At 39.5% G+C, this 18,654-nt stretch overlaps 1 protein-coding gene across 1 annotated transcript; it reads right to left on the bottom strand.

The window, feature by feature from the left end:
- Positions 1 to 794: 794 nt before the first annotated feature.
- On the bottom strand, positions 795 to 4,866 carry LOC133814376 (7-dehydrocholesterol reductase-like). The gene is made up of 11 exons (XM_062247342.1): positions 4,818 to 4,866; positions 4,067 to 4,157; positions 3,484 to 3,502; positions 3,174 to 3,239; positions 2,984 to 3,092; positions 2,692 to 2,792; positions 2,068 to 2,193; positions 1,900 to 1,964; positions 1,537 to 1,618; positions 1,373 to 1,455; positions 795 to 1,041 (listed from the first exon to the last, which is right to left on the bottom strand). The coding sequence occupies exons 1-11, from the start codon at positions 4,864 to 4,866 to the stop codon at positions 975 to 977; spliced, it is 858 nt and encodes a 285-aa protein (XP_062103326.1). The 3' UTR covers positions 795 to 974.
- Positions 4,867 to 18,654: the final 13,788 nt, after the last annotated feature.

Here is an 18,654-nt window from a genome sequence, read left to right as displayed (position 1 = left end):
CCATCATTATCTTTAGAGTGTCAACCATACTAGTCAACATGTAGTACCGCGCCTTGTTGTTAGCCGCCTACCAACGCTCATACTTATCCCTCGCAGACTTGTTAGCTCCTTCAGCTGGAACTTCCTGGGATTCACTACAAGAAAAAACAGTATTCATAACACTTAAAAAGTGCTATCTGGGACTATTGATAGCACTTCTGAAAATGCTAGCGTAGCCCATGTTATTAAAAGTCCAGTCTTTTCTATAACATTTTTTGAATGTTATGTTCGGTGTTATCTTAAACTATTCAATAACACATTTTTAGGTGCTATAATATTCAAATAATAACATTTAGATAGAGTTTTTGATTATAAATTTGAAGTTTAATCTTGTATTTTTTTCATAACACTTTTCAACTGTTACATTTGATTATTTTGATAACATTTTTAGTTTGTTATATTATATAAACCATAATGATTTTTTACGCTTATAATATGCTTTTAAATCATAACATATAGTAATAAAATTTTAAATTTTATTTTGATAAGTATACTTATATGGTTTTTTTTTAATTAAAAGATTTTCATTATTGTATTTTGATAAAAAAATTCAAAATTAATCATAAAATGTAATTCTCAATAGATTGATAAACCATAAGTATTACATTAAACAATAACTAATTCAAACCATAAATGTGTCTACTTCATGAGATCTTAGTTCTAACTTAAGTTTGAAAGCATAACATAATAAAGTTTTATAATCTTGAACAATTTTTACTTCAAAAATGAAAAATAGAAACAAAACTTTATAGTAATTTTCCTAAACAAGAAAAGTTTTTGGTCATTGAAGATGAGAGAAATACAACATCCATAAAGTTGACCATTACAAAAACAACAATAACAACAACATGATACCAGCCTGCCATCATTTAATTTGGAAAGGCTGAATATACATGCCATTCTCAACATAGAACAAACACTTGTGCAACATTTTCTCAGTAAATTCCGGGGATGACCCTGTACCTAACCTTCTCGCAGTACGATTTCCAGTATTTTCCATACCTACAATAACAATCACATGTCAAGATTTTATGCCTTTATCTGTATGAAAACGCGCAAACCATTATTCATTTCGTCTACTTATTTATTTTTCTCTACACTGGCATCGGTTTGTAAATTGTCTACACCTGTTGGACCAGAAACCACTAACATGATCAGAGTTTGTCTCTCCCATACAAGCAAATAAACTAGTAGCACTCGTAAGGTAAGTTTTAACTAATGAATTACCTCAACTTCGGGATCTATTTAAAAAACTAAATTTGGAAGGTTTACCTTTGCAATTTTTAAGGGACATAATTTTTCATAAACAAATGATGAGATTGTGTTTGCTTACTTGGATCGGCACCGATCATCATCCCTTTTCGCCCGGTCGAGGAGAAGGATTGTAAGAAACACCACATAAAAGTAGGGTAAAGCCTGCAGGACAAAAGTGATTCAATTCAAACACAACTTCTAACAACATAAACAAATCTAAACCCCAGAAGGAAAATTACTTACGTGGTTAAAAAGAGCTGGAACAGTCCAGAAAAATGCAGCTAATATTTCTGGGACATAGTGGAAATGTCGAGCTAATCCCCACCTGCGTGAACCAGAGAACTTTGTTTTTAGAATTTTAGCATTTGACAAATTAGGACAATGGCTCATAGAAATAGAAGAAGAAAGCACCCTCTATCAGAAAACCAAACCATCCACATGGTTAGAATGCTCATTTTATATACATAGTGTACCCATTTCAAGGTTTCCAACATCCTGTTGGAGCAAGTAGGCCAACAACAGCATGCTCACCCCCCCGCATTCATAACCAAGAAGAAAAAAAAATCCAGTTAGTTCATATTTACATGGCAGAGCCTGAAAACGTACCATCCCGAAGTTAAAAGAATGCTGCTTTTTGTTTCCCCAGTTGTGGTAGTGTAAGTGGCAGTTATCTGTGAAACAGAAAGGGAAGAATTATGCAGGATTTAGCAGCAGATATACAGAAAATTGTATGTATAATGAGAACCAAATAACGAGTTTCAGAGAACCATATACCTTTGATGGAGCTTTACCCCAAACCAAAGCTTTGCCATTTGTTCTGCGAAACTCTTGCCTTTGCCTATCACAGTCGTAGTTGATGTATATGCAAAGAATGCCTGCTACTAGGATGTAGAGTGCCAACTGTGACAAAGCAAAGTAGACAACTAAAATTAAGAATTAATTTAACAGGGACAATGGGGAAATAGGACAGAAAAGAAAGTATGGTTGGTTGCAAAAAAAATCAAGTCTACGCTCATCTCATGGGCTTGGCAGCTTACAAACAAAGTTACAAGCATTCAACTTTTGCATTTGGCTGGTAGAATAGATTTGCAGCTTCTAACTCAAATCTAGAATCAAATTGCCAATATACAGCTTTTACAAGCTAATAATAATATTACTGGTGTATACCAAGGGGAGTTAGCTCAAATGGGAAGACATGTGGTTTGCTTCCATAAGGTCTAAAGTTTGAATCCCACCAAGGTATCTACATAGCCATTGCTATAGTTTCCTACTCTCTAGTAATGCAGAAAAGTGTTCACATTTTGAAAAGGTTGAAAAACATTTTGGAACTGTTCCTGAACGAAAGCAGTAATATTACATTTTATTGACCAAATAAACTTAGAATAGAAAACTTTATACCTGAGTTCCAAGGTGTACAGGATGATTGACCAGGTACATGCCAGGAGAAGTATATATAGAAGGCACCCATACAAGGCATCCCCAGCAAATATAAAAAGCAGCTGTCAAAATGATAGGTACAATGATCTAAATGAGAGAAAGTATGAACAAACCAAAAGAACGGGAAAGAAGCAATAGATAAATTTAACTAAACAAGAAGACAAAACAAATAAACTCTTACTACTAAACAATTACATAGTGAACTGAGCTAGTAAACGATTATCCTGGGCAGAAAGTTTCTTTTTGCTAATACTGATAAGCCTATGATGCAATAAAAGTTTAACTTCAGCAGCTAAACTAGAAGCAGACCGAGAGCAATGATAAAAAAACACAGCCATTTCAATTCCTCCAAATGCAGTACACTAGTTTCAGAGCATAAAAAGCATAAAAAATGTAGAGCATAAAAACATAAAACAAAACTAGTTGCAGAGCATAAAAAACACCACTAACAGGAGCCTGAAACAGAGATCAAAATGTAGCTGCAGGCAAGCTGTAAACAAAAGCAAACCCTACAAGCAAACAAAATTAACAGAAAACAGATGGAAATACTGAATACACCATAACAGAAGGAAATACTAATCATTTAAATGTCGCAATCTAAAAAATAGGGGACCGCCATTGATTAAACTAGAAAAGTCTGTCGCTCCTATGAGGGAAAACAAAATCAGAAGACAAGAGAGAGAGAGAGAGATTAGAAGAAATACGTACCATCGAGCCTACACCTCGCCTTTCCAAGCCCTGCCACCATCAAACCTCACAGACACTGGTGCACCTGCAAAACAGAAAGAAATAAGCATAGCTAAGTGTCTATGTCATTTGTAATTTATATTATGCACCCAAAAGCAAGCAATTTCTTCCACATCAATAAATTTATTGTGAAAAGAATTCTATAAATGAATAATAAATGATAGTATTCTCCATGAAACTAGAAAAGACTCAGATCATAACATTACATTATAACCAGAAAGATGCTACTTTAGTATACCATGAGAATCAATGGCTAGTTAATTACTTCTGATTTCAATTAAAAATGCATTCAAGCACAATAAAAGTTAAAGAAACCAACACTACTCAAGGCCACCAATTATAAAACTTTCAGTAAGGTTAATGTAAGATCTGGCTGATCAAATTCAATATAATTGAATATGTATGCAAACCGCACCAAATGAATCCCTCCCTACATATATTTACACATTGAAAGAATACGTGCGAGGTTTACTAACTAAAATCCTAAGATACATGTCAAATCCAATGCTATAAACAAACTCTTATTTCTTTACAATCTCTAATAATAACAAAAGTATAACCTGATGAACTGTTAAGCAGCATTCTTTACAAGCTCAAGCCATCATAATGTGGTAGCATGACAGCCAATACGTGTATATTTAGATCAGTTTCATCTGCCTCACTGACCATCTTGTAAAATTCTGTCAAAAACAGAGAAAAATTTGACATAAAAATATAGCAAAACATAGATGAACCCTAACAGAACATAACTAATAACATAAATACACACAAATAGATTATAAATACATTTTTGATTGTTCAAGAGAATCAATTATATTTGTTCACCAATTTACATAATAAAATTGATAATAAAAAAATGTCAAAAGAACAGAGAAAACAACATCAATATTATTATCTCTCACATAATTCAGACTCAAAACAGAACCATTAATAGCTAATTTATTTTAAGAATTAACTACAAGCACCAAACGAAACCAAAACTGTAATTTAAATAAATAAACTTATCTTTTATCAGAGGGTAATCAAATACAAAATAAAAGGCTATGAAACTAACCAAAGCTACATTATCAAAAGCTATGAAACTATCAGCTTTCATAAACCCAATACAAAATATATTTTACATCATCAAGTTGTAATCTTTGCTTGACCAATCCCAAACAAACAATAATTCCATAAAAGGGAGAAACAGAGAACTAACATAGATATTAAAAATGATAGGTTCATATACAGTTGCTTTACCACCATGGACTGTCTTGACTCTTGAGACCAATTTTATCCCCATCTAAGCCTTTCAATGAATACTAATAATAGCCAAGTAGAAAAGAAAATGTAGAGAACACCTCCTACATTCAGACCCAGAAGAGACAGATTTTTTGGGCTGTTGTTCATACTTGTATATAAAACACAGTAAAAGCAAATTGGTATAACAAAAATGCAACTTTTTAATCCTAAATCAAAGATCAGTACAGTAAAGATGGAAATCAAATCAAAAAAAATATTTTAATCCTAAATCAAAGATCAGTACAGTAAAGAGTTTATACTGTTCTTATTTCAAAGATCAGTACAGTAAGTTTTAATCAAGCATCAAAACTTTGTTGCACAAATAGAAAGAATCAATTTGTATGTCTTAAAAAGAAGGGTCAATATCACAAATGCTCTTTGACAATGTAAGTTTCATTGAACAGGTTGACTCAAGGTTTCACGTATATTACTTCAAGAGTCAATCAAATTCCAGTTAATTACTTGGTATCACTCAAGATTTCACAGGTTGGCTAAAACGTAAGGAGGTCACCAACTATATCATTAATCCACATAAATAATGGAAAATCCATATAAATATTATTTTAATAAATAAAATAATAATAATAATAAATTAAAAGAAAGAAAAGGAAAGGAAAGAAGAAATTGGCACAGTTGGTGTCTTTATTTCTACTTCTTTGAAAGTAAGCAAAGATAGAAATAACTTCAATGAAGAGACAAGGCTATAAGATTGAAGCCATAGGGATCAACTACAAGATTCAAACAGAAAACACATTAGAGAAATCAAGTTCTTGGTCTAGAACCATAATAGTCACTTGAAGTAATTGAAAATTCGCTCAATAAAGGAGGCAGGCAAGTGTCAAAAGGGTTGAGCTATTAAGATAAAAAGAATTGAAAATCTAAATCATGCCATACTTATGGTTACTTCAAGGACATTTCAATTCTGTTCACACTACGATTGGGCATTCTTATGGTCTTTAGTAGAAATATCACCCAAAAAATTTCTTGTAGTAAAATTAATAAAACAGTTTCAAGGCAAATGAATGAAACACCCAGAAACAAAGCAAGTTATAGAAAAAATTATGGACTGTCCAATACTCAAAAATATAACTTATATACATTTATGGATGGAATCTTATGAAATGGAAACAAACGATACAAACACTTAATAAACTACCTGCCAAATTAATTTTCAAGATGAGATTACAATAAACAACTTTACACCTCACTGCATCACTTTTGGCAAATAAAGATAGAGTAAACATATATGTTTAAAAGTTGAAGTTGACACCCCACTGGTGAGTATTGACTCACTCATTCAGTCTATGTTTAAAAGTTGCATTTACATGCATTAAAGTTAGTGTTCCATAAAAAAATTCAGTGTTCATAACATGGGATTTTGTCTTATCTGCAGGGTCGTTATGGAACTAGGAGCAGTGCTGCTTTGACTGCAAAAACAGATGGTGAAGTTACCTTTTACGAGACTTATCTGGACAAAGACATGTGGAAGGAACAATCTGTCAGTTACCAGATTCAGAAGCTTAAGGAGAATGGAACCAATCCAGATTCAGAGGCTCTGGCTCATATATAATTTGCTTGTTTGTGCTGTGGACTGTTTGTGAATATGTATATGCATATCTATTATCTACCATATGACTCAAGTCATGCGTATTTATGTTCTAAAAGAAAGCCTTGTCAAGGCACATTTATCTATATTAATATTAAAAAAAAACAGCCCAGATTCATGTTTCAGAATGAACAAGAGTTTAAAGTATCATCAGCCATCAACTAGAAAATGATTCTATCTATTAACTTGATAATCAAAACAACCGAACACAGTCATCTGAAAAAACTATAAATGTTTGTTACACTGAATTATTATTATTTTTTATTCTTGCTGCAACTATGGTATGTTAAATTAACATCACTTTTGAAGCCTAGACTCACTTATCTGCAATTTTACAAAGTACCTCAACAGTCCTGAGGACTATACATCATCTGCAGCAGAAAGTCCTTGCGTTCATCAACTGGGCATCCAAAGAAGGCTCTCACCCTTGCAACATTTGCAATTAGGAAAGTGTAGCCTAAAAATCATGACAGATTACATTAAGAGGGAGAGAACTTGAAAACAAAAATTATTACCACAATCAGATTAAGAACAAAAAATCATCACAAACTTTCTTTCTTGCTTCAAACATAGTACAGTATATTCAATCCCTAATTTAAACCAAAATTCCCACAAATAATCACAATATTATAGTTATATATACACATGAGACAAAAAATTGCAGAAATCAAAATTGATGGAGCAATACTGAGAGATGAATGGTGAGGTTTTGGAACGGGGGAGGGAGGCCAGAAAGATGACAATGGAATGAGTGACTAGGAAAGAAGAACAACACCCAGATTCAAACTTCATTAAACTCATACTCATATTCAAAAATCCACATATAATAACTAAAATGAAAGACAAAACATATACTATGAAGAAAACCTATAAGATTATTAAACACACAGTAATTAAAATACCCCATTCTAAGGCTTCGACTACCATGAACCAACCATCAACAACAAAAATAAGTCGAGAGGAAACATACCAGATCTCGCCTCCGTCGTGTGCTGAGGAGAAGAAGACCCACGCATCGTCAAACCCGTGACCTCGCCTTTGCCTCTGCCTCCGCCAGGCGCCGTCACCTATTCTTCCAAGAAAAAGAAGAATAACGAATAGGAGTGAGAGGAGGAGAGGGCAGCGGCTTAGGGCTCTCTCTCATTTACTGAAGAGTAGGAACCATTACCAGAGTGAGGTCAGGACAAGAAAGAGTACCTTTGATGTTTGCTAAGTCGAGCCGATGGGGTGGAGAGCGACTTCGTGATGTTGGAGTAGACCAATCTGACCGTCGGTGGAGGAGAACGACGCCGTGTGGTTTGAGCACTCTCTCATGGAGGCTAGAGAGAATCGATGAAATGAATGGTGAGAATGAAGGGATTTAGGCGTTTAGAGAGAACCCATATTCAGAATGAGAGTGTTGTGTAAAATAATAAAAAAAATGAAAAGTAAAGGCGCCATTAATTCACTTGGCGCTAAATATTTCTCCCCAAATATTTTAGAGCTAAATCATTAATAACACTTTAAAAAAGGTGCTATATCTTAACGTAATATTTACTCAAAATTGTTGTAGTGATTCCTCTGTCATGACGAACTTGGAGTTGTCACCAATCAACACAATGTTGATATTTTGCTTCCATTTAAGGAAGTTTTCTACAATGAGTTTCTCCATCGAAAGTTGAGAAATTATGGGAGTAGACACAGCTGTTGACACTAGGGCTGGGCATGGGTTGGGTTGGCCGGGTTGGGGGTGTTTGAATGAGCCAACCCAATTACGTCGGCCTAGAAAATTCTAACCCATTTAAAACATTTTTAATATATAACCCAACCCTACTAATTACATTAAGGTTTTGGTTGGGTTGGGTTGGGTTGGGTTATAACCCATTTAAAAAAATCTATTCAAAATTCAAACAATAATGTAGAAAAGATGATCAAATTAAAATGTAAATGAAGAAAATATGTCTTAGTAGTTTCTACTACTAGTTAGTGCTTAACAACTTAAATATTACAGTCATCCAAATTTGAAATACAAGTCTTAAAATCATTACAATCATCCATAAAAGTAAGTAGATAGTTCATAGAAATTTATATAGAGTAAAATAAAGCTTCAATCCATCAATGAACAATTGCAATGGGTGCATTGGTCTTCTCCTTTGTTGTCGCTTTGTCCTTAAGTTTGTTGTCTACAATTCAAAAACCAAATTTAAACACTCATTGAAAATAAAAAACAATAAAGTAAGAACATTATTTAAATTTCACTACTCATACTAGTGGTGGAAACAACGAGTCTATAGCTATATTTTCTTATTATTTATACTATAAATTTCAGTGGAAATATATATATATATATATGCAGCTAATATTGGTGGTGCAACCAAAAAACAAACACTGAGAATTTATATGTTGATCAAAGCAAAAATGTCTCTATATATATGGCCTTCTCAATCATTGATTCAAAGCAAAAAGAAACCAATACTATACACGTTTATATTACTAAGGCGCGTACACTGAGATATTAATATTCAAAAAGAAATAAAATGTCTCTATATATACAGATAAACGATAGTGACATTTAACAGTTAGTTTATATATATATACTTATAATACATTAGTTTATATATATACTTATATTACAGATAATACATATACATATACAGAATATACGTATATATATTCAGATAATATATTACATTATATATAATATATATATATACCTGGAGAGCTAGAGCTAGAGCTTCGTGCCGCCGAGGAGCTTCGCCTGGAGCTGGAGCTTCGCCGAGGAGCTTCACCGTGTCACCTTCACCGATGACGATGACGTGAGCTTGCCTGCTGCTAGAATGGAGAACCAGTGGACCGATCGATGACAACGTGAGCTCGCCTGCTGGATTGGAGAACCAGTGGAACAACGACGTGAGCTTCGCCTGCTAGTGGAGCTTTACCAAGGAGTGGACCAATGTGTGAACTCTGGTCTAGACTGGAGTACTGGTGCTGCATCCAAAGATAAGAGAAGGCAAGGGAGGCAGGGGTGTCTAATGTGTTTATCTTTTATATGTATGTAATATGTATTATATTTAGGGTTTACGGTAGGTGGTCGAGTTGGGTTGGGTAGTATGGGTTAGGATTGTATTGGGCCGTGGCCGGCCCAATTAAAATCGGGTTGTTACATTAATTGACCGAATGGGCTTCGACCTGCAATTGTTGGGCTTGGTCGGCCCATTTTTGGGTTGGGTTGGCCGATTTGGTCGGCCCAATCTCAAAAATGCCCAGTCCTAGTTGACACGGTTTTTCGCCAACAGTGAATTACGTAAATTGCTGGGATGGATTAGTGCTTAATGGTAAACTGTAATAAGGAAATGGGGCTTAAAAATACTAGAAATGAAACATCAAGAACACTCGTTCCTTTTTTCCGTGGTTCGGAGGTTAAAATTCCCCTAGTCCACGAGTCTGTATTATTACTATATATCTCTCTATATTTTGACAGAGTATTTGCATTACAGAAAACAACCAACCCCTCCCCCTATCCAAGGTCTTGGTATTTATAGAAAAACAATCCCTAGGTAGGCGTTGGGATCATGACGTGAATACAAATCCCTCATGTGACCTGTCTCGCACTAATGATGAATATTACAATTTATATTAAGGTATGGTCTAATCATTAGGTAAAACTGATCATGGGTCATCTGGCATAATCGGACATATGATGTCTGATCATGCATGATTATATTACGTGTCCAGGAATTCAGGGATAAACAGACATGTAATGTCTGATCAGGCACGTTTATATAACGTATCCAGGTTTACAAAGATCCATGGACATGGCAGATCTTTAGGCTACCCCGAGCTGAGCGTAGCATCAGCTCGTGTCTCGGATGCTTTGCTTCAGAAGTGTTTCCAGATCGTGCCCATTGCTTTGTATTCATCAGCTCGTACTATTTACCTGGGGAATCACGCTGCCCTTACAGAGGCAATATGAACTTGTTGATCATCCATTACAGCCCTTGGCTAGCCCACTATACCCGAGCTGTCTAAAAGGCTCGTGTTGAATTTCAGGACATAAATTTGCCCCCCAAGTCCCTGCTCATGCCCTATGACGTCATTTTCTGACTTACACGGTGGGGACTTTTAGACTTCTGTCGCAATTATCCAGGTTTTGCCCATTACTTGAGTACTGGACACGCGGAACGCCGTGATTGGCGTCTGTTTGGGTTTCGAGGATTGCATTAATGGCCTGGCCAACTTTTTGCCGCTGTTTCGTCTTTCGAAACATTATCCTCGGATCTTGCACTAGTTTGATCAAACGGTCCACGTCGCCTTATGCCTTTTACGTATAAATAAGGTTGGCAATTTCCAGGATTCAACACCTTTCATTCGAAATCTTTCCACATTTTCTCTCTTCTGTATTTCCAACCCTTCTTCTTTCTCAGGAGAATTCGAAAACCATCTGTTGCAAAAAACCTCAAAATCCCAGTCGCTTAGGAGTCTTCCAGGAACTCTCCCTTACAAAGTCTACTTCTCTTAACTAAAGAACATATTGTAAGCCTTTTAGTCTTTAAGAAACTCTTCTTTTACAGGTTTTTGGTTTTTTTATTTATATATATACCATGCCTATCTGCACTTCTTCGTAGTCCATATTAGATTATTCCCCAAATGTTTTTGGCACACATGCTTCGGCTTAGATTTATTGAGTAGTTCTTAAAAATACCTCTAGAACTGTGATATCCATAAAACTGGGTAATTTTTGGGTAAACCTGAGTAATTTACGGGGGAGTTTAGGAAATACCCATTCAGGATATAGAAGATGAAAAGTTTTTAGGATTCGAAACTAGGTTGCTTAGGGGTTACGCTTCTTGGGTGGTTTTTCTCTAAACTGCCCCCCACGGAAGGTAGCGGCCTGATTTTCTGACACACAGATCCCTAAACATCAGAGGTCTGTTGGGAAACCCAGGCGCATAGTATAGTTAGCACGTGGCATCACACCACCGGCTGAGATTACCTCAGCTCATGCGTTAAAAACCTCAACCTTCCTTCATGTTTTTTTTGCTTTTATAACAATTTTAGGCCGCCTACTAAGTGTTCCATCGCTCTTGTTCGCCAGGCAATCTGATGGTGCCCAAGAAGAATGTTCCCAAGAAGAGTTCAGCCGTCTCATCGTCCCAACAAATCAACATGGGAAAGGAGGTCGCCCCAAAATCCCCTATCCCTCAATTCGGCCCTGCGGTGGAGAAGAAGGTTGTGGTCGGACTTGATGCATTCTTCGAGGCAGAGAGGATAGCCTCCAAGATCACGACCCAAGGAAGGATCAACAAGATAATGTTCTCCCACAACATTGAGGTCGAGACTGGCGTCCTCATTTCCCGACCTCCTTTTGACGGGGAGCGAAGCAGCGCTCCACTTTAGGACGACTTCGTGGCCTGGAGTGATGAGCACCTAAAGGCAGGGGCCTTCCTCCCCCTTGATCAATACTTCATCGACTTCCTCAATTACGTGAAGTTGGCACCATTTCAGCTCCCCCCGAATTCGTACTGACTGCTGGCGGGGTTGAAGTACCTCTTCCTGAAGCACGAGTGGGAGGTCCCCACCCCTGCGGACATTCTCTACTTTTTCTGCCTCAAGGCTAGCCCAGATCAACAAGGGCAAGCTGATGGGTTTTACTACTTGACTTGATTCCCGAACTCGCCCCAGCCGTCCCAACAACTATAAAGATCAATTCTTTATGTCTAATGGGTTTCACAACTGCGAACACCGATAATTCAACCGTCCTCGTAAGTATTTTTTCCTTTCTTAGCTCGTGTAATTATTTTCATCGTATCTAGAGTCTTCTCGCGTGTATATTAACTGAGTACTATCTTCGTGCAGCCATTTCTGCGAGGACGGCCAAATCTATGACCCTCGGGGGTCAATACGATACTCTCTCGAGGCTACCGCCTAGCAAGAAGGATTACCGCCAGATCATGTTTGATGACACAATGTTGGCATGTAAGCTAATTACCAAAGGTCAGACTGTGGCCTTGAGAAGAACTCGGGCTAACTTCCCGGTTGTCCGCGAGCTAGCGCCCATCCCCGAAGGGGTGCTGAAGCCGACGAAGGCGAAGAGGAAGAAGAAGATGAGGTGCCCCTCGTGCGGAAGAGGTGAGCTCCCAAGGCTGCTCGGGACCCTGATGTAGAGCGAGCTTCATCGAGGGCAGCAGCCGACCCCTACGGCCAAGGTAACCCATATCCCTTTAGGGACCTAGATAGGGTTGTCGCCGACCTTAGGCTAGTTAGGTTTATCCCAAGCCAGCTTGTACATCACCACCCTAATGACCCCGACCGTAACATAACCCTGCTTTAGTGTGTGGATCACTTAGTGTTACATCATGACATGGGCAATCCCAGGGGGACCGTAGTTGTAGACAACACCTTATCCTTTAGGTTGGTCTTTTTTGAAGAGTATGGAACCAACCTTAGGTCGTGGGCCTCCCTTCGCCAAGGTATCCTTGCCCCTGGACTCAGGCAATATGTAGAGGAGTCCAGCCCTGAGATAGAACCTGAGCTTGAACCTCCCCTAATCCAAGAAATTGTATACTTAGGCTCTCCCTCTCCCGCAGCGGTTTCGAGGCCGGAGGTTGTGGCAATAGACTCCTCCTCTAGCTCGGAGGGTAGGACTTTTTGTTATACCGTATATACATTTTATGTAAACTAATGACTTTGTTTGTATATTAACGTCCTTTCTTACTCTTTTTCAAGCGAGGAGATGGCATAATAAGGGGTTCTCGACATCTGCGTGATTTTCCAGGAGGGAAAATCTAGCTCGGGGCCACTCGTGAAGAAGCCCCGGTTTCCAGCGAAGAAATTGACCCTCGCGGTAGGAATGACCTCCGAATCCCCAGCTAAGGGGAAAGGCCAAAGCTCAACAACTCTAGCTGCTGCTGCTCAAGACAAAAGGGGTCTGCCACCACCTCCTCCCCGATTTCCATCCACCTCTGCTCAGGATCAGACAACACAAGCTAATCCCCCAGCGCCAGTCGTCCCCACTGCCTTCGTACATATTCCGGTCAATGCCCAGGTCTTGGAGAATATCCCAGACACCTTTCGGGGGACTCTCTATGAGACGACTAGCCATACAATGGAGCATTTTTACAAGGCCAATCCGAAGGACCTGAGGGTGGTCGAGGAGAGGAGCCCGGAGAACGTTATGGAGTCCGTGCTGGGGATGAACCTTACAGTATGCCAACTTTCCTTAGCTAAATATACTCTTTTGATTTTATCCTAGCGCTTGTCTAACTTGCTTCTTTACTTTTTGCAGGTGGTCTTGGCTCAGCACCGAAGAATAGTTCGGGCCAGGGCCAAAAATGACGAGCTTCGGGCCGAGCTCCAGGCTGCTCAAACGACCTTGACTGCCATCCAGACTGCCCTAACAACTACTCAACAAGGTGAGCTAGACGCCAAGGCTGCTCTGGCAACATCTCAAGAGGGCGAGCAGACTGCAAAGGCTGCCCTGGCTTCTCTACAAACCAAGCTCTCAGAGGCCAAAGCCAAGCAATTGGAGGCCGAGACTGCTGCTAAGGAGGAGAAGGTGGCCTCACTAACCTCCATGGAGAGCATGTTGTACCATTGCTGGGCCTTCAACCAGGACGGCAACTTCTCCTTCCTGGCCTCTGAAGTGTGGGATCCCAATCTCAAGAAGTTCAAGGCTCGGATTCAATAAGAGCAGTCTGAGACTAGGGAAGCCTCCACCGCTGGCGAGCAGGAGATCGAGGAGGTGACGTCCTCAGAGCGCCCTGGAGGGGCTTGATTTTCTTTTGCCTTTGTTTACCTTACATTTTTTTTTCTTTTTGTAAACATTTGCTGTTTTGGCTCGGTACGAGGTTATTCTCCTCAAGACAATTTATTTATAATTCCAATATCTACTTTTTTTTTATCTATTCCTTGGTTTTTTTTCTTATGTTCATGACTTGTACATTCAAATTCTAAGGAAATGACTTTTAGGTCGGGATAGATATTTTAAATTTGGTTATAACCAAAATTTATGTTGATTTATATCCTACCTGTTAAGTATCAGGACTTGGACCCGGTTATATCCGGGATTTTGAATATTCCAAACTTAGTCCTTGTTAGGTTTTATTGACACCTCGCATTTTTTTAGAAAAAACACTAGTTAATCAATTTTACTAACTTCCAAGTTTCGGACCTGGTTGTATCCAGGATATTTAATTAAAACTTAGTTCGTGCTAGGTTTATTGACACCTCGCGTCTTTTAGAAAAAAACACTGGTTAATCAATTTTACAAACTTCCAAGTTTCGGACCTGGTTGTATCCAGGATATTTTTGTACCTGGTTATATCCAGGATTTTTGATGATTTAAAACTTAGTTCATTCTAGATTTGTTGACACCTCGCGTTTTTTAGAAAAAACACTAGTTAATCAATTTTACTAACTTCCAAGTTTTAATCCTTCTCGGGTTATATGCCCCCCAAGTAATCAGAAAGTGAACTTTCTTGGTTGCTTTGGACAAACGCTATCATCCGAACTAACACATAGATGAAACTATATGAAAGACAAGAAATACAAAATGATTCTTTTATTTCTTAAATTAAACGGCTTTTATAACTAAGCCTTACATAGATAATACTTCATTGGTAATACTTCTTTAGGTGTATAGCATTCCAGGTCTATGGGATTGTTTCTCCATTAAGCCGAGCTAACTTGAAGGTTCCCTCATGTACGACCTCCACTATTTGGTAGGGCCCTTCCCAGCTCGGACCCAAGGCATCGTCTTTGGGATCCTTGCTTGCCAAAAAGACCCTTCGGAGTACCAGGTCGCCTAAACCAAAGATACGCCTCCTAACCTTTGAATTAAAATAACGAGTGATTTTTTACTGGTAATGTGCGAGCTGTAGCTGCGAATCTTCTCGTTTTTCATCAAGTAGGTTGAGAGATGCACTGAGCAACTCACTATTCCACTCCTGGTTGAATGGTTGGATCTTGTGCGTGGTTATCCTTGTTTCGATGGGAAGGACGACCTCACTTCCGAAAGTCAGGGAGAAGGGGGTGTGCCCTGTAGAAGTTTGGTGGGAGGTCCAGTACGCCCACAGTACCTGTCGGAGCTGCTCAGGCCAGACTCCCTTGGCCTCGTCTAATCTCTTCTTAAGGGTTGTTTTGAGGGTCTTATTCACGGCCTCAACCTGCCCATTGGCTTGTGGGTAGCCCACTGAAGAGAAACTCTTAATTATGCCATGCCTCTCAAAGAACTCGGTGAAGAGATCGCTATTGAACTGAATTCCGTTATCCGATACAATCTTTTTGGGCAGTCAGAAACCGGCACACAATACTCTTGACTACAAAGTCGAGGACTCTTTTCGAGGTGATTGTTGCCAAGGGCTCAGCTTCTGCCCACTTCGTGAAATAATCAATGGCTACTACTGCATAGCGAACTCCTCATTTTCCTATGGGTAAAGCTCCTATTAAATCGATTCCCCATACCACAAATGGCCATGGGGATGAGATCATTTTTAGCTCGACAGGTGGAGCTCAGGCGACTATGGCGAACCGCTAGCACTTGTCACACTTTCGGACATAGGAGATGGAATCCCTTGATAAAGTGGGCCAATAATATCCCTACCTTAATATTTTTTAGGCCAGGTTTTGCCCCCCAGCGTGGTCCCCACAGGAGCCTTCATGCATCTCCTGTAAAATAGTTTTGGCCTCCTCTGGCATAACACATCATAGAAGAGGCAAGGAATGGACACGTCGGTACAGCGCCCAATCCACGATTATATATCTTGGAGCTTGATAGAGTATCCTTCTCGCGTCTTTTCGTTCGTCAGGTAATTTCCTTGTTGTAAGAAACTCAACTATGGGGGTCATCTAGATCGACCTGGTGTCTATCATCTTGACCTCCACCGAACTTCCTTCCACACTTGGGCTTTCCAAGAATTCCACCGATTCTATGCTCAGAGTCTCGGCCTCTTTGGAGGTAGCGAGTCTTGCCAAAGCATCAACGTTGGTGTTCTACTCGCGATGGATCTGCTCGATGAGGCCATATTCAAATTCTGACAGCTCTTTCTTCACTTTTGCTAGGTAAGCCGCCATCTTGGCCCCTTGCACTTGATATTCCCCTGACACTTGGTTTACCACGAGCTGGGAATCCCTGTAGCGCTGGACGGCCCTGGCCTTCAACTCCTTCGCCACTCTAGGCTCAGATAATAAAGCTTCGTATTTGGCTTTGTTGTTGGACGCCTCGAACCAGAACCTTAGCAGGTAGTGGAACCGATGCCCTTCTGGAGAGATCAAAATGATCCCAGTTCCGGACCCATTTTTTTTAGATGAACCGTCCACGAAGATTCTCTGCAACGCCTATCTGGTTCTCTCAAAAGCTCCTCCTGAAATCAAGTGCATTCAGCCATGAAATTAGCCAGGGCTTGGCTTTTGATCATAGTCCGTGGTATGTACATTATTTTGAACTGGCTGAGTTCGATTGCCCGTTTTAAGAGACGTCCCAATGCTTCAGGTTTTTGCAATACCTACCTTAAAGATTGGTCGGTCATGACGTGGATTGAATGGGATTGGAAGTACGGTCTAAGTTTTCCGGAGGCTATAATAAGGTAGAAAGCTATCTTTTCCATTAAGGGATACCATGATCCAGCTTCGAGAAGTCTTTTTCTTATATAATATACCAATTTTTGAACCTGGTCTTCCTCTCGGAACAATACGACACTAGCTGCATTTTCCGTAACAGCTAAATACAGAAAAAGGGGCTACCCCGCCGTTGGTTTAGACAATAATGGTGGCTCGGCCAAATGTGTTTTTAGATCGAGAAACGCCTGCTCGCACTCCTCAGTCCATTCAAACTTTTTATTTCCCCGGAGCAGGTTATAGAATGGCAAACACTTATCCGTGGATTTGCAAATGAACCGATTAAGGGCTGCCACTCTTCCAGTCAAACTCTGGACATCTTTACGTGACCTAGGCGAAGGCATTTCTAGTAACGATCTGATCTTGTCAAAGTTTGCCTCTATCCCTCTGGTATTGACTATGAATCCTATAAATTTTCCTGATGCCACACTGAAAGTACACTTCTGGGGATTTAACCTCATGCTATATCTCTTAAGATTTCAAAACATTCCTTCAGATCGAAAACACGGTTATCGGCAGTCTTAGACTTGACTAGCATATCATCAAGATATACTTCCATGTTTTTCTCGATCTGATCAGCGAACATTCTATTGACCAATCGATGGTAGGTAGCCCCAGCATTCTTCAGACCGAAGGGCATAACTTTATAGCAGTAAACATTCGTTGGAGTCATAAAGCTAGTGTGTTCCTGGTCCGCGGGGTTCATCATGATCTGGTTATATCCATAATACACATCCTTGAAGGACATGAGCTCATGCCCTGCGGTGGGATCCACCAACTGATCAATCCTTGGCAATGGGAAGCAATCCTTGGGACAAGCTTTGTTTAAGTCGGAGAAATCGATGCAGGTATGCCACTTTCCATTTGGCTTTGGGATCAGGACAGGATTCGCAACCCAGATTGGGTTTAGCCTCGCAAATAAACCTGCATTTTAATAGTCGAGCTACTTCTTCTTCCAGGGCCTCAGCTCGGGTTGTACCTAGACGCCTTTGTTTCTGGGACTTCGCAGGCACGCTCTTATCCAAGTTCAGGGTATGCATGATCAGACTCGGAATTATCCCTACCATGTATTCATGAGACCAGGCGAATACATCTAGATTTTCTTGTAAAAAATTTATCAACTCCGCCTTCCTCTCATCGCCAAGATTTTTCCTGAGTTTAACGATTCTTGAAGCATCTCTGGGATCGATGCTTACTTCTTCGAGTTCATCAATAGCTCGGAGCTCAGATCTGTCTTCGCCTATTCACAGATCGATATCATCCCTCGGGGTAGTATCCCTGCCACTGGCTTGTTAAGGTTCTTCCATTCCAGGAGCAGCCCTTGCTTCCTGGGATTCCTCGCCTTCGTCCTGTATGGCCATCATTTATTGCCCGGTTGTGATTTTCCGTTCATGGAATTGTTGTAGGATTCCCTGGCAGCAAGCTGATCGCCTCAGATAGTGCATATTCTCGCAGATGAGGGGAACTTGATCACAAGGTGACGGACGGATGTTATGGCTTCGAATGCCATCAACGTAGGTTGACCCAAGATTGCATTGTACGTGGTCGGACAATCAACGACCACAAACTCGAGAAGCTTGGAAACATTTCATGGTCCTTCACCCAAGGTTATCACTAACTTGATTGTTTCGATAGCGGTCAATCCCTCACCGGAAAACCTGTACAACATCATAGAGGTTGCCTTCAGCTCGGTCACA

This window comes from Humulus lupulus, chromosome 2 (genome assembly GCF_963169125.1).
Source record: "Humulus lupulus chromosome 2, drHumLupu1.1, whole genome shotgun sequence".
Lineage (NCBI taxonomy): Eukaryota > Viridiplantae > Streptophyta > Magnoliopsida > Rosales > Cannabaceae > Humulus > Humulus lupulus.
The sequence above is the reverse complement of the archived record's forward strand: the minus strand, read 5'-3'. Positions and strand labels throughout refer to the sequence as shown.

Bases quoted from the DNA above. Each gene is read 5' to 3' on its own strand.
- LOC133814376 (XM_062247342.1), bottom strand. From the start codon at position 4,866: ATGAACAACAGCCCAAAAAATCTGTCTCTTCTGGGTCTGAATGTAGGA. The intron at 1,456-1,536 runs GTAAGTAATTTT...TTTGTCCTGCAG, and splicing joins TTCCAGCTCTTTTTAACCAC to GCTTTACCCTACTTTTATGT. The intron at 1,042-1,372 runs GTAAGCAAACAC...TTGTTATTGTAG, and splicing joins GATGATCGGTGCCGATCCAA to GTATGGAAAATACTGGAAAT.